The sequence below is a fragment of the Rhopilema esculentum genome, chromosome 21 (assembly GCF_057945365.1).
Source record: "Rhopilema esculentum isolate cy_ngs chromosome 21, ASM5794536v1, whole genome shotgun sequence".
Taxonomy (NCBI): domain Eukaryota; kingdom Metazoa; phylum Cnidaria; class Scyphozoa; order Rhizostomeae; family Rhizostomatidae; genus Rhopilema; species Rhopilema esculentum.
This window is the reverse complement of record NC_142835.1, coordinates 10765613-10779789: the sequence shown is the minus strand read 5'-3', so window position 1 is coordinate 10779789 and position 14177 is coordinate 10765613. Positions and strand designations below refer to the sequence as shown.

The window sequence follows — 14177 nt, the reverse complement described above, 5'->3', positions numbered from 1 at the left end:
GTTAGCACCACTAGCGGATAATATGGTAGGTAGCACTCTAAAAAACAGCAAAAAAGCATGAACGAAAGTCTTCATCAGATATAAATCAGCAAACATTATGATTAGCTTGATATATTTTGCTTAGCGAACAAACAGTCCGTAGAACAAAGTGCGGTCTGACGATTCCTTGCTGACGTCATCGTGAACACTGATGTCAGTCTTCTTGATGTTTCCACTGAGAGACGTAAAGCTGCCCAGTCCGTTTACGTAGTCAACACTGTTCCTACTAGGCAATGTTGAAATGTAAACTCTGTCTTTGTTTTCATCCTGCGCCCCCTCAGCTTCTCCGGTTTTCATCAAAACCTTTGACGGCATTTTCCCATTGGACAGTGGCTCCGATGACGTCACGGAAGGTGGGTAAAACTTGGCAATGTCACAGGAATGATCGCATCTGGAGCTCACAGAGTTACTGCCGGTTCCCATGCACTTTCCATAGTAGCAATTGTAAGAACTGCCAGCGCAGGAAAATCTGAGGACGTTGAAGAGTCGTTTCAGGGAAAATCCTCCCAGGCAATTTCCATCGGTTTGAATATACCGTTTTCCTGAAATTGTTAAAAAACTCACTACATTTCAAAGGTGCCTGCACAAAGTTGCAGGAGTTCTCTTTTCTTATCAGACTGTTGTAAAGTTCCCTGAAAACACTGAAATTCGAAAATTGTTATATCATATAATTTAGCATTTTATATTATGTTATGTTATATTATGTTTGATAATAATATATGATTGATATGATTGATATGATTGATATGATTGATATGATTGATATGATTGATATGATATGATATGATTGATATGATTGATATGATTGATATGATATGATATGATATGATATGATATGATATGATATGATATGATATGATATGATATGATATGATATGATATGATATGATATGATATGATATGATATGATATGATATGATATGATATGATATGATATTATCTTTGTCATGTCATGTCATGTCTATTGTATATTGTATATTGTATATTGTATATTGTATATTGTATATTGTATATTGTATATTGTATATTGTATATTGTATATTGTATATTGTATATTGTATATTGTATTATATTATATTATATTATATTATATTATATTATATTATATTATATTATATTATATTATTTTATATTATATTATATTATATTATATTATATTATATTATATTATATTATATTATATCATATTATATCATATTATATTATATCATATTATATTATATTGTATTGTGTTGCATTTTATCGTATCGTATCGTATCGTATCGTATTGTATTGTGTTGTATTATATTATATGACTTTGGCTTGCTATAATGAATATTTGGAAATCATAGCGATTGACGCAGAAAAAGTCTGCAGCTCGTTAAGGTTGAAGATATTTTCACTTTCATTTCCTTATCAAACGAAAAGAACACTAGTAAGGTTGTGGTAGGAATCTTGTTTGCCTCATACTGACCTTTATAGGTAATCAGAAGTTCTCTTGAGTCTACCTCTAAAAAAGCTCTGCTTTTGAAATCTTGAGGCCTGTTGATTGTTGCGTTGTCTACGGTTCCCAGTGTCATGTCATTCTCCCAAAGTGACGCAGAATCACCAAAGTCCCTGTCTTTGTCTCCAAATATCCAATTGTTGCTATCGCCATTGGCTATGTTGGCTGCAAGTGTCCAGCCACCGCCATCAGTTGTCATGTCGCAATAAACATTATAAGAAGGCCCGCCATCTTTCCTGATAATCGCATAAACACCACTTTCTGCAATTGGCATCAGTTTCTTTATTTCTTTGCATGACGTGACAGGAACACATCTAGCTTCAGCACAGTAATCACTCTCTTTGCATGAAAAATTCTTGCTTGGAAATGCATAAGTACCCGGAATGCATCGAAGATTACATACGTCACCCATTTTCTCAAGTACTCCGTTCTGCAATTTCTTTGTGAGTACCATCGACGCCTGTTGCTGTTGGAGTTTCTCTATCTTCTCTTCCAGTTCCTTCAGCTTCATTTCAGTTTCAGCTGCAAATTGTGCAACAAAACTTGCATTTTTCTTGCATCCTTGCTCCACACCCCTTATTTCAACCTCCAAAGCATTTACTTTGTCAGCCTCTGGCAAATTTGAACAGCTGGCTGCGATTTCATCTGACAAAGATCCAAGCTTTTGGAACCATTTTTGAACATTCTGCAAGGGTGGATAAAAGATCACCGATACTGTTCCGGTATGCTATACTATGCTATGCTATGCTATGCTATGCTATGTTATGTTATGTTATGTTGTGTTGTGTTGTGTTGTGTTGTGTTGTGTTGTGTTGTGTTGTGTTGTGTTGTGTTGTGTTGTGTTGTGTTGTGTTGTGTTATGTTATGATAAGTTATCTTATGCACCTTTATTCTTTTAAGTTATGGTTAGCATATTGTACTATATGTATATACTTCGACAGCAGAAAAGAAAGACTTTAATTTGCAGTTTGCTATGAAAATACCTTCCCAACTCCACCACAGCAAGATGTATTGTCCTTTACTGGCTCCTAATAATGGAATATTAAATGTCTTATGTCAATTGTTCAGAGGAAAATAAGAAATAAATATAGAATTATTTCGTAAACAATTACAATAAAGGTCTAAAAAAATTAAGCTTTAAGAGGAAAGCAAAATTCATTCGAACGGATAAAGGCTTCAAAATTAGGAATATTCAAAGGTTTGTTTAAAAGGGAATGAACATTAAATGAAAGTTTTTTTCTCGAAACAGCGAGAATTCGAATTATTAGAGAGTCGAATGGTGGGATGCTAACTTTGGGTGCTCTATCAAGTTTTGAAGGATGAAAGTTTAATCTGCTATTAAAAGTTAAAGTCTAAACAATATAAACCGGCCGTACATTCCAGTGAAGCATAAAATTGAGGTTTCTTCAAAAGCAATTAAAGACAAGTTCATTTTTGTCAAATTCACAAGTTCTATGTTGCCAAATTCACCTTTTTAGGGCGGGGATCTTCCAATTAAATTTCAAACAAGTCTATTGTAAGAAACTAACTTTTTTCAGAGTCTACACGCAGGCTAACAATTTTCCGAACAACTTAAAAATTATCCACCAACTGAAGAATTTTCCGAACAACTGAAGACTTCATCGAAGGGTGGCACAAGGGCCGGGGCTACGGTGTGCGGTGTGATACCCCCAACAGTCATGAAAATGCATTTGTCACGGCAGAATTTGCAATATCTGCTGCTTTTACTTCCTGGTTGGCATGAATTAAGAAATCACTACAGCACTGACCCTGGATGACCCCTAAAATCTTCCTAAAGGGACATGCGAAATTTAATATTCTGTTCATTACGTGCACAACCGTCTTATTCACCTAATGGACACGCTGTAAATTATTTTCTTTTGCCTTAGATCTTGCGGCTTTTCCTTCAATTACTTTGGACTGAACCCAGGGGGCCACTCAGCACATAGACACACCGGGGGGTCAGTCCAAGAATTTTACTGGCCACTCAAAAATATCAGCTCATTTTCAAATAACCCAAAAATATCAGTTCTACGCATATTTTATATTCAAAAATATCACAAATTGTAATTTCAGAAGAAATAATATCACGTGGCTGTAGCATTAAAACTTCCAAAGAGTATGGTCACATGACTTGCAATGGGTAAAAAACCTCAGCTGGTGAACAATAAATTTGATTCAGATATGGAAATCTCACAAAAACCTCAAAATATCATACCTAAAAATAAACTTTACAACGACGTAATTATTTTGTTACTATTCCTTTCCCCGTAATTCAGGCCATACAATTGTTGAAGGGAAAGCGCTTAAAAACTGTAAAACGTTTAAAGAAAATAGGCAAATTCGGTTAGAGCAACCCTTAGAATCCAGTTTTAATTCAATCGTTCTCGAAGAGCTTGCTATTTCTGGCCTCAAGTTTCTTATAAGTTGTTGTGCAAACTAAGGTAAGAAATTGTTGTTGAAATACCTACCGCAGATGCTGCAGCAAAACAACACAGAAGAAACAGGAAAGCAGTCATGGCTTCCTTTGATGCTCAAGCTCTTGAAATTGTAGACGCAATATCCTCAGGGGCTGCGGAATGATATTTTCATTTACTTTGGCATGACAACTGTCAACACATAGGAACTTATGACACTACTTATGACATGCACACTACTGTTGTATCTTATGTTTTTGAAGGCCATTGACTATTGTTACAAAACAATACTTTCTAAGAACACCGAGGCTCGAGCCTCGATTTGTCTTTAAAGAAAATAAAGAAAGGAGGTCAAGCATCAAATGAAAATTGGAGAGAAATGCAATGGGTTTTTGAGAATTTACTCTCATGTTCTACCAAAAGCATCAAGCCAAATTGCTATCGAGTGGCCTTGGAACAAATTCATAGAATGCAGTTGTAGATAGGCCAATGTTGAAAAAAGAACAACAAACCTCAGCAATATATATCTTGCTCTTGCAAAAAAGGGTGTAACAACAGTCTGCTATAAAAAATAATGGAAAACGAACCTTTTTTTACTCTAATAAAATTTTTTACAATATATCTTACATACTACAAAACACCTTAACTACAGACTACATACCTCTCCGCTCAGTTTGAAATTGATTGTGCTTCTCTCCCCGTTACAGGCAAATTGCTCTTATATTCAGGCGACGTTCTTTATGTATTCGCGTTTATATTTGTTCTTTTGTTTGCACATCTAGGTCAATTGATTGTTCAGTTGCAATAAACCATTCCCGGGTAACGTCCGCCATTAAGTCTGGGAAGCAAACTGACCTTTGGACTCTATGGCCGTCAACCGTAGCGATGGTGATTTTTGATACATCAAAGCCGTAATTTCACAATCGCGCTATTCTAACGTCATGTCATTCACTTATCGATACTTAATTATACTGTCTATTATCTTCTACATAACTATCCATTGAATTTCGCCTATTATTCTCCATTGTCTAGCCATATGATAGCTATTCATTAATGATTAGTTGTTATGAAATGTTCGAAGAGTGCGCTCCTGTTGTTTTATAGAAACAAACTTTGTTCGTTAGTTATAATATATTGCATCGTTTTAAGTTTTATCATACAGATACAAGCTGTTATACATTCCTAGTGTAGCTCTAATTTACAGTAGCATGGGAACACACCGAGGGGTAATTCACTCTTGCAAATAGCGTACGAGATTTTCCCTAAAACAAAAGGATCTCCTGGGATTTTCAGATAAAACAATAGGATTTTCCCAAAAAGTGTACGAGATTTTCCTGGAGTGATTTGCCCCTCGGAAGACATGCTCAATGCTGTCAGTGGCGTCGCCAGCTCGAAAAAACTGGGGTGGACAAAAACAAATTTTCTCGGCCACGACCTTCAGACTCTTGGAAAGTCCTTTTTTGTATTTTTTCACCTATTTTTAAATATTTGGAAAAGTAACATTTTCAAGCAGCATTTTTCGTAACGGTGGCTTTTTTGCCAGTGCAAAAATTGAAATCGATCTGATCAGTCAGACTCCCTTCCCCCCCCCCCCCCCCCCAAAGATTTTTCAACGGATTTTGAGAAATTAGAAAATTGACTTCTGGAAAAGCTGGGGTGGACATGTCTTCTGATGGAAAGCCTATGGCTAGAAACCCAAACCCTACTCTTTGGCTAACTGCAAAGGATAATCAACAAAACCAGAGTGTTGTTCAAAGATCTTCACCAAGGAAAAGGGCATTTCAAACAACGATAGGTAGGGCAGCTTCAGAGACCGCGCACCAGATTAAATGTGGGAGGGCTGAAAAGGGCGTTACCGAAAAGATTTTTAAGTCACACGCACTAGAAAGCCGGTGTCATATGCGTTTCTGCATGGGCATGCGTTTCTGCATGGGCTGAGACACATATGCGTTTCAAATGTTAAAGTGTAATGGCGGACATGGAGGGCCTAGCTGTGGGGTACACAACGCGCACATCCAAAATAAACAATACAAAACGAAATCAAAGTTCTAGTAAAATTAACTAAATATCAAATACTCAAATGAATAAACCTCTTGACATGATAAACTCAGAAAATGAAAATACAATCATGCTATTGATAAGATGAACAACTACCATCCGCTCAGCCCATGCAGAAACGCATAGAAAATTTCAGTGTTATGCGTTTCTGCATGGGGCATCTAAAATCAAAACACCATCGAATTTCATCGCAAATTAATGTTTACTAGCAAGAAATGATTGCAACAATCTGATATAGGTCAAACTTTTCCATGCAAATAGCATTTTTGAATTTTTATCATTTTTTGTAGTTTGCCTTAGGCCCATGCAGAAACGCATAGAAAATTTCAGTGTTATGCGTTTCTGCATGGGGCATCTAAAATCAAAACACCATCGAATTTCATCGAAAATTAATGTTTACTAGCAGGAAATGATTGCAACAATCTGATATAGGTCAAACTTTTCCATGCAAATAGCATTTTTGAATTTTTATAATTTTTTGTAGTTTGCCTTAGGCCCATGCAGAAACGCATAGAGATATTCAGTGTTATGCGTTTCTGCATGGGGCATCTAAAATCAAAACAACATCGAATTTCATCGCAAATTAATGTTTACTAGCAAGAAATGATTGCAACAATCTGATATAGGTCAAACTTTTCCATGCAAATAGCATTTTTGAATTTTTATCATTTTTTATAGTTTGCCTTAGGCCCATGCAGAAACGCATAGAAAATTTCAGTGTTATGCATTTCTGCATGGGGCATCTAAAATCAAAACACCATCGAATTTCATCGCAAATTAATGTTTACTAGCAAGAAATGATTGCATCAATCTGATATAGGTCAAACTTTTCCATGCAAATAGCATTTTTGAAAATTTATCATTTTTTGTAGTTTGCCTTAGGCCCATGCAGAAACGCATAGAAAATTTCAGTGTTATGCGTTTCTGCATGGGGCATCTAAAATCAAAACACCATCGAATTTCATCGCAAATTAATGTTTACTAGCAAGAAATGATTGCAACAATCTGATATAGGTCAAACTTTTCCATGCAAATAGCATTTTTGAATTTTTATCATTTTTTGTAGTTTGCCTTAGGCCCATGCAGAAACGCATAGAAAATTTCAGTGTTATGCATTTCTGCATGGGGCATCTAGAATCAAAACACCATCGAATTTCATCGCAAATTAATGTTTACTAGCAAGAAATGATTGTAACCATCTGATATAGGTCAAACTTTTCCATGCAAATAGCATTTTTGAATTTTTATCATTTTTTGTAGTTTGCCTTAGGCCCATGCAGAAACGCATAGAAAATTTCAGTGTTATGCGTTTCTGCATGGGGCATCTAAAATCAAAACAACATCGAATTTCATCGCAAATTAATGTTTACTAGCAAGAAATGATTGCAACAATCTGATATAGGTCAAACTTTTCCATGCAAATAGCATTTTTGAATTTTTATCATTTTTTATAGTTGCAAGACTTGATAGGGATAATGTCGATGGGATATTTAAATGAGGGGCCAACGAGAAATTATAAAAAATTATAAAAAACCTTGGAAAAATTATAAAAACCATGCCCTTTCAAACACTAAATGTTGTATGTCTTGATGTTTCTTAACGGTTTAGACTCAACGATTAGTGATGTTTCTGCTGGTTTAAATTGTGGTTAAACTGGTAAAATGTTCTGTTCTCTTTTCGGTTATTGATAATAATAAGATACTGAAAGAGGACAACTTGAATAACTGAAGAGTGCTTTTCATAAAGGTTTTCTATTAAATTTACTATTAAAAATTCATTAAGAGTTTCAGAGAATTTCAGCTGAACATCAGGGTAGCATTTCTTCATGAGCGTAGTAATGTTTTTCTTAATGCCGAGGCTATAGTTTCTTTAAAATGGTAAAAGGAACAAGAGAAGCTGTTTATTACTGTCAAGGTCAGAGGTTTTAACTAGTAGTAGGTTTAAACTGTATGTCGAGAAAGACACGGATTAACTTATTAATTCGTATTCAGATCATCTAAACCAATCTCTAATTCATTCATCTTTAAAGACCGCGACACTCCACTTTTGTGCTCTAACGTTATTTACAAGTTTACTTGTAGTGGCTGCAGCGCCATTTATTATGGCAAAACATCTCGAAATCTCATGATTCGATGTAGAGAGCATTTGGGAATCAACAAACATAGTCAAGGTGTTAAAACAGTTAGCCCTTTCTTCATTCACGATCATATTTCCAAAACTGGAACCCGCATTAAAATCAAATTCTTATAAAAAAGATCTATCCTTAAAAAAAGTTGCTGTCTTAAGATTAAACTAACTTACTAGAAGCAATTTTTATCGTTTAGATAATGAATGATTAAAAAACCCATATTGGTTTTTAGGCGCTCTGTTTTATTGCGTAAGAAAGTTATTGCGAGAATGCTTCATTCATTTGGAAATGTCATAATTTCTGTTGTTTTTCTCTCTGTAAGAGGCAAGTGCGATGCAGCAGAGAATAGAAAAAGCCACCAATGGGTCCCTCCTGTATAAGCCCCCGACAAATCAGTTCCCATGTTGTTAAGCCCCACTTGAGGCTTATCGTTGAATAATGTACATGATTTTAGCCAGTGATAAATCATGTATTAAAAAAGATCTGTTTTGATGATATTATTTTTGTTTTAAAGACGATGCAAACAGTCACTTTCCAATTCATAGCTTTTACAATTTTGATTTTTTTCAGGCCGCGCTACAAAATTTTCAAAAAAGCAAATTTGCTTTAGCCCATTACAGAAACATTTCCAATTACAAGAACCGCCCTCCTCCCCAGGCCAAATCGAGTATTAATGGTACTTGGAAAAGTAGTGCCCCCAAATCGATTTAAAAAGCTGCCACTGGGAGAGGCCAAAATAGAAAAGTGATTAATAGAGCCGTGGCGAGACAGGCCTTGTTAGGAAAGGGGGGAGGGGGGTGTTGCTTACGAAACTTCCTGAGTGAAAAAAATTCCTGCAGTAAGGAAATTTCGAAATTACTTGAAAAAGGCCTGGTTTTTCCGATTTAGTACCAACAAGAAATCTCAAAACCTTCGCGGGAATATCATTAGGGACGGATTTCAGCGGCAATGATTGGGGGGTGTTTGATTGGATATTGGTGCCACACCTTTCAGGTAACTGGAAAATGATGGAAAGGCCCATTTTAGAAATTAAACTTCTCGCTTCAAGGTGAAGAAGTTTAGGAAATAAAAAAAGTAAATTGTTCAATTATTTTTTAGCTACTAACCACCAAAAATATTTTCAACCGAATCAAAACAAAATTTACCAAAGGACACAAAAATATTGAGGGGTGGCGCACCCCCTACAGCCCCGTCCTGGTAAATCTGTCCCTGAATATCATATTAACCAACGGAGTAACAATCATTGCCTCGGATTCTTTATTGATCTCTGAAGACGTAGGGGCTCTGAACTACTTACAATTTTTCTGCCATTGAACCCCACACCCTTTGTTGGCGACACCCTCGGTGATGAGAAGAAGCAATAAGGCATCAATCTGAATAAGAAATCGAGCTTTAAAAACATGTCCAACTGTTCTGTAAAACATCTAGTCATGCTTCAACTCGTATTTCAATTTTCATGGAGCCTGTGAAACTAAAACCGTTGATGTCTCAGATTGGCTATTGCCTGCTGATTTGGGTGTTTCGAGAAAGAAAATTTGAACAATAAGATAAAGTGAATTTAAGAGAGGGGCTTATAATAGCATATATTTGTGATGCTTCTAGATTTGAAAAATTATTTGAAACTGATAGCTCTTTAAGCCTTCATCAAATGAACCTGTATTTGCTTTTGGTAGAGGTCTACAAACCAATATCACATCTATGTTCTAGCTTCATAAAGCTAGCTTTGGTGGAAAAAATTCCTCACAATCTAACGTCTCTTGATGAACTACAATTGTCAACTTGCCTTGGAATCAATATCAAACCATTATTTTTGTAGGAAAAAGTACGAGAAACACTATAACCAGAGTTGAAAAACTCAGACTCCCTTTAGATATTCAAAATATATATTTATAAAAGCCCATAAATGCAAAGCTTGCAAAAGCAGATAGTGTAAGATATTTTATTCAAATTTTGGTTTTTTTATTGTAACAAGTATTTCACTAATTTTATGTTTTTAATAGTAAATTTTATATTTTTGTAAGTGATTGGTAAGCATCTTCAGCCTTATTTATTTGCAAACCTTAATATATTACTGAAAATAGAGATGTGGAGGATGTAAATCAACTTTAACTGGTTTACTTTTTTTATCAGAATGGTAGGAATTCTATACTATCTGTGATTTATTCAAAATTGCCCAGAATTTGATTCCTTGACCTGTGTAACAAGTTTATCTGGTTCTTTAGCCAAAAGAATAGTCGTAAATCAGCAACTAATTTTATATCGTTGGCTTTGAATTATGGGAATCATTTTAGAGGAAGCTCTTTGTGTAAATCTGCATAATTTTATTCGTATAACGCATGATTATATCACATATTCTTAGCTTTATATTAACTAGTTGCTGTTTTCTAACTTACAAGTCTAAATATGTTTTTAAAGTTTTGTGGCGATGGATCATTTCACAAACCTTTATTAAAAGTTGTCAGAAAACGCACATCCGTTGAAACACATTTGTGTCCTGTCTAACGCATATGCGCTTCACGCCATTCACAGCTAGGCCCTGCATGTCCGCCATTACACTGTAACACTTGAAACGCATATGCGTCTCGGCCCATGCAGAAACGCATGCCCATGCAGAAACGCATAGTACACCCGGAAATCGCCCCTTTTAGAAAAAAATTGCTTATTTCTACTGAAGTTTTATAAACAGTCTGGTTCAGAGAAGATTTCAATAGCTAAAAAATAGACAATATTAGTTGGGGATAATTAAACATCAAGAAAACACCTAGAAAATGAACAAAAAAGGTTCCCAGTGAAGAAGAACTGCTACTATTTAGGAGTATACTATCCAATGTTGCGGTACAGTCCAGTAAAAGAACCTAGGTTTTTTCTGGCAGCCTAAATAGGTTCTTAATTAACAGGCTGCTATTCTAAATTCCAGTCTAAAAGGTTCTTAACAAGGTTCTTATATACGTACAGGCCTTGCACACATTAACAATGTTTTCCACCGCAAGAATTGTAATGGACATACTTAAACCAGCTTTGTTTTTCATGTTAAACTTCAACCAATAAAATGAATTTGTGTTGTTAGGTTGTCCAAAAAGGATGCAACATAGCTACCATAACCTGATTTATTCTAAGCTGGTTTAATTTGCCAGTGTGAAAAGGGTGTAAAAACCCTTTATCTTATATATAAGAACCTTTTCAAATTTCAGCCTTTTGGGGGTTCTTAATAATGGGGTTGAAAAGATTAAATTTAAGCCTCAAGGTTCTTATAAAAATAGGTTCTTTTATGCAGGCTTCTACTGTAGAGCATAGTTAAGAGAAAACTTTCCAAAAAGTTCTCTAACCTATTATTGCAAAAAAAGCGGAAGGGCTAAATCCCCTGCTAGTACGTAAAATAAAGTTTTCAAGAATAATAGTTTTAATAGTTTTCGAAATAATAGTTTTAATAGTTTTCAAAACTAAAATGGTAAAAAACGATAAAAAACAGCAAAAACTTTTTATCTTGCAAAAAAGATAAAAACCACTCTGCTTTCAAAAATAACGTCCATCAGCAAAAGTCAGCTTGCACTTGACACCATGACTTAGTGGCTGAGGTTTATTGCAATTTTTTTTTGCAATTCAAGTATCTAGGCCGAGATGGCCCTTAACTGCTTACAGTACTACAGCGAATTACAATTTTACAATTACATTTTTAACTACGCATTAATAACAAAACAACTACGGCGAATACAAAGCTAAATTTTCAGCAAAAGCTACTAAGCTACAAAATTATTAGCTGTTAATCTAAAATGCTTGTGGGGTCGCTTAAAAATTTTGATCTTTTTTCAAAGGACTTTTTGCAGAAATAACACAGAAAAACGTAGTTTGGTTCTAGCCCAGCTACCAGTAATTTCTTTCTTTCAAGGAAAATGATGATAATTTCCCAAAAATAATCGTTTTGCTTCCGATTTTTTGGGGGGTCCAGCAAGAGTGAATTACCCCTCGGTGTCTTCCCATGCTACTGTAAATTAGAGCTACACTAGGAATATAAAACAGCTTGTTTCTGTATGATAAAACTTAAAACGATGCAATATATTATAACTAACGGACAAAGTTTTTCTCTATAAAACAACAGGAGCGAGCTCTTCGAACATTTCACAACAACTAATCATTAAGAAATAGCCAACGGGGCTAGACAATGGAAAATAATAGGCCAAATTCAAAGGATAATTATGTAAAAGATAATAGACAGTGTTATTAAGTATCGATAAGTGAATGACATGACGTTAGAATAGCGCGATTGTGAAATTACGGCTTTGATGTATCAGAAATCACCATTGCTACGGTTGACGGCCATAGAGTCCAAAGGTCAGTTTGCTACCCAGACTTAATGGCGGACGTTACCCGGGAATGGTTTATGGGAAACAAATTGCACCATGTAAATATGGAAAAACAGAGGGCTGGGTAGTGTAATACCGATACTTGTTTGTGCATACTCTTTTGCGTCAACTTGCATCGCACTCTCTGTTGCATTGCGTATACTAGTAGGAACACTTTCACTAAGACACCCACCCTCTATTATTGTCAGGCATTAATGTAAGGAATTTTCATCACTGCACAAAACAGCGTGAAGCGCAAATTTTCGGGGCCAAATAGGGTGTGGCTAAGGGTGTAGCTAAGTTTTGACTGGACCTTTTTTGGACGGACCAAAAACGTTTTACATTGTTTTCAGGGACATTTATAGTGTAATTTGGCCTAACTACAGCTACCACTAATTATGTATAAATCTTACCAGAACATATCAAACCTGGCCAAAAGAAAATAGAATAGAAAATCTGATAACAGGGAATCTTTTCTTCATTTCCACCCTATGGAGTCGATATAGTATTTCTTTGTGAATGGGGAGATTGGCTTGGAATGCAATTACTGTGTTTGTAAGTTATTGATTGATCCTTAAAAGGCAAATCAACTGTTTCCAGCTGTTTCTTTTCATAAAATGCTGTTTTTAGAGACTTGATCTCTAATCATGTTACATATTTCAATGTTCTAAGAACTGTCCAAAACACAGCCTTACTGTATATTGCATATTTTTTATGTAATATGAGGTTTGTCTATAAAATACAAATCTGTAACTGCTATTAATCTTTCAACACTATGCCAAGCTAGCCTTATGGATACTCAAACCAACAAATGTTCTTATCCAAATATAAAATATATTATCTTAATTTATATTTTTCATCGTGTTCTTTCGGACCCTTATTCTAACATTTTATGCTCTGAGGAGTGTCAGACGAAAAAGCTTTTAGCCAAAATGTTGTAAAATGTTTGCTTTTTTCAAAGCCATTTCCAAATATAAACAAAGATAGAAATGGTATTCACGCCAATTATTGTGGTGTATTGTGTTTCATACAAAAGAAGAGAAGCAGGCTCCATTTGATGGTGGTAGTGACATTGGGTCTTTTTGGCCAAGCAATACAAGAAAGCCCAGGTTGTTGGAGTTCCTAGGATTATCTGAAAGAAGAAGCTTCCTTGCGAGCGGAAAATTTCGTGACCACGCCCTTCAGATTAGCTTGAAATATATTTCCAAATATTTCTAGCAGTTATTTTCTTGCAATCAATTAACACATTTTGTTTTTCCAAGACATGTTTTTATTACATTTGATCAATTCCAGTCTTAAAATTTACATAATTACTTTAAAAGACCCCACAGACCTTGGCTTATTCCTTGGAATCTTAGCAATAACAGATTTATTGCACTATTCTTTTTGTCTATTTCTTTTCCAGAATTCTTTCTATTTTCTTAAAAAACACTTTTTGCATTATGAAGTGCGTTTGTGATTAACTGTATATTATTTTTATTGTTAAGGCTGGTTTTAGTTGAGTTTCATACATAGATTGATTCTATTATCTCATTTGACTCTCGATTATAGTTTGTATTCATTTCCCTTTATTTTAAAAACATCCAAATCAGTAGTAATTCATCACTACACATTTTTCAATTCTTCACTGCACATTTTCGATTCATCACAAATTGGTCATCACTGCACCTTAAATTAATCCTTGATTATTGTGTTATTTTAAGAACTACACT

The 14177-nt window shown here is 35.0% G+C and overlaps 1 protein-coding gene across 1 annotated transcript; it reads right to left on the bottom strand.

The window, feature by feature from the left end:
* Positions 1-54: 54 nt before the first annotated feature.
* On the bottom strand, positions 55-4740 carry LOC135684690 (uncharacterized). Its single transcript, XM_065200324.2, has 5 exons — positions 4601-4740; positions 3994-4094; positions 2506-2550; positions 1493-2207; positions 55-581 (listed from the first exon to the last, which is right to left on the bottom strand). The coding sequence occupies exons 2-5, from the start codon at positions 4039-4041 to the stop codon at positions 121-123; spliced, it is 1269 nt and encodes a 422-aa protein (XP_065056396.2). The 5' UTR covers positions 4042-4094; positions 4601-4740; the 3' UTR covers positions 55-120.
* Positions 4741-14177: the final 9437 nt, after the last annotated feature.

Excerpts from the sequence above, each read along its gene's own strand:
- LOC135684690 (XM_065200324.2), bottom strand. The coding sequence starts at position 4,041 with ATGACTGCTTTCCTGTTTCTTCTGTGTTGTTTTGCTGCAGCATCTGCG. Across the intron at positions 2,208-2,505 it reads GCTGTGGTGGAGTTGGGAAG|AATGTTCAAAAATGGTTCCA; the intron begins GTATTTTCATAG and ends CCACCCTTGCAG. Across the intron at positions 582-1,492 it reads ACTTCTGATTACCTATAAAG|GAAAACGGTATATTCAAACC; the intron begins GTCAGTATGAGG and ends TAACAATTTCAG.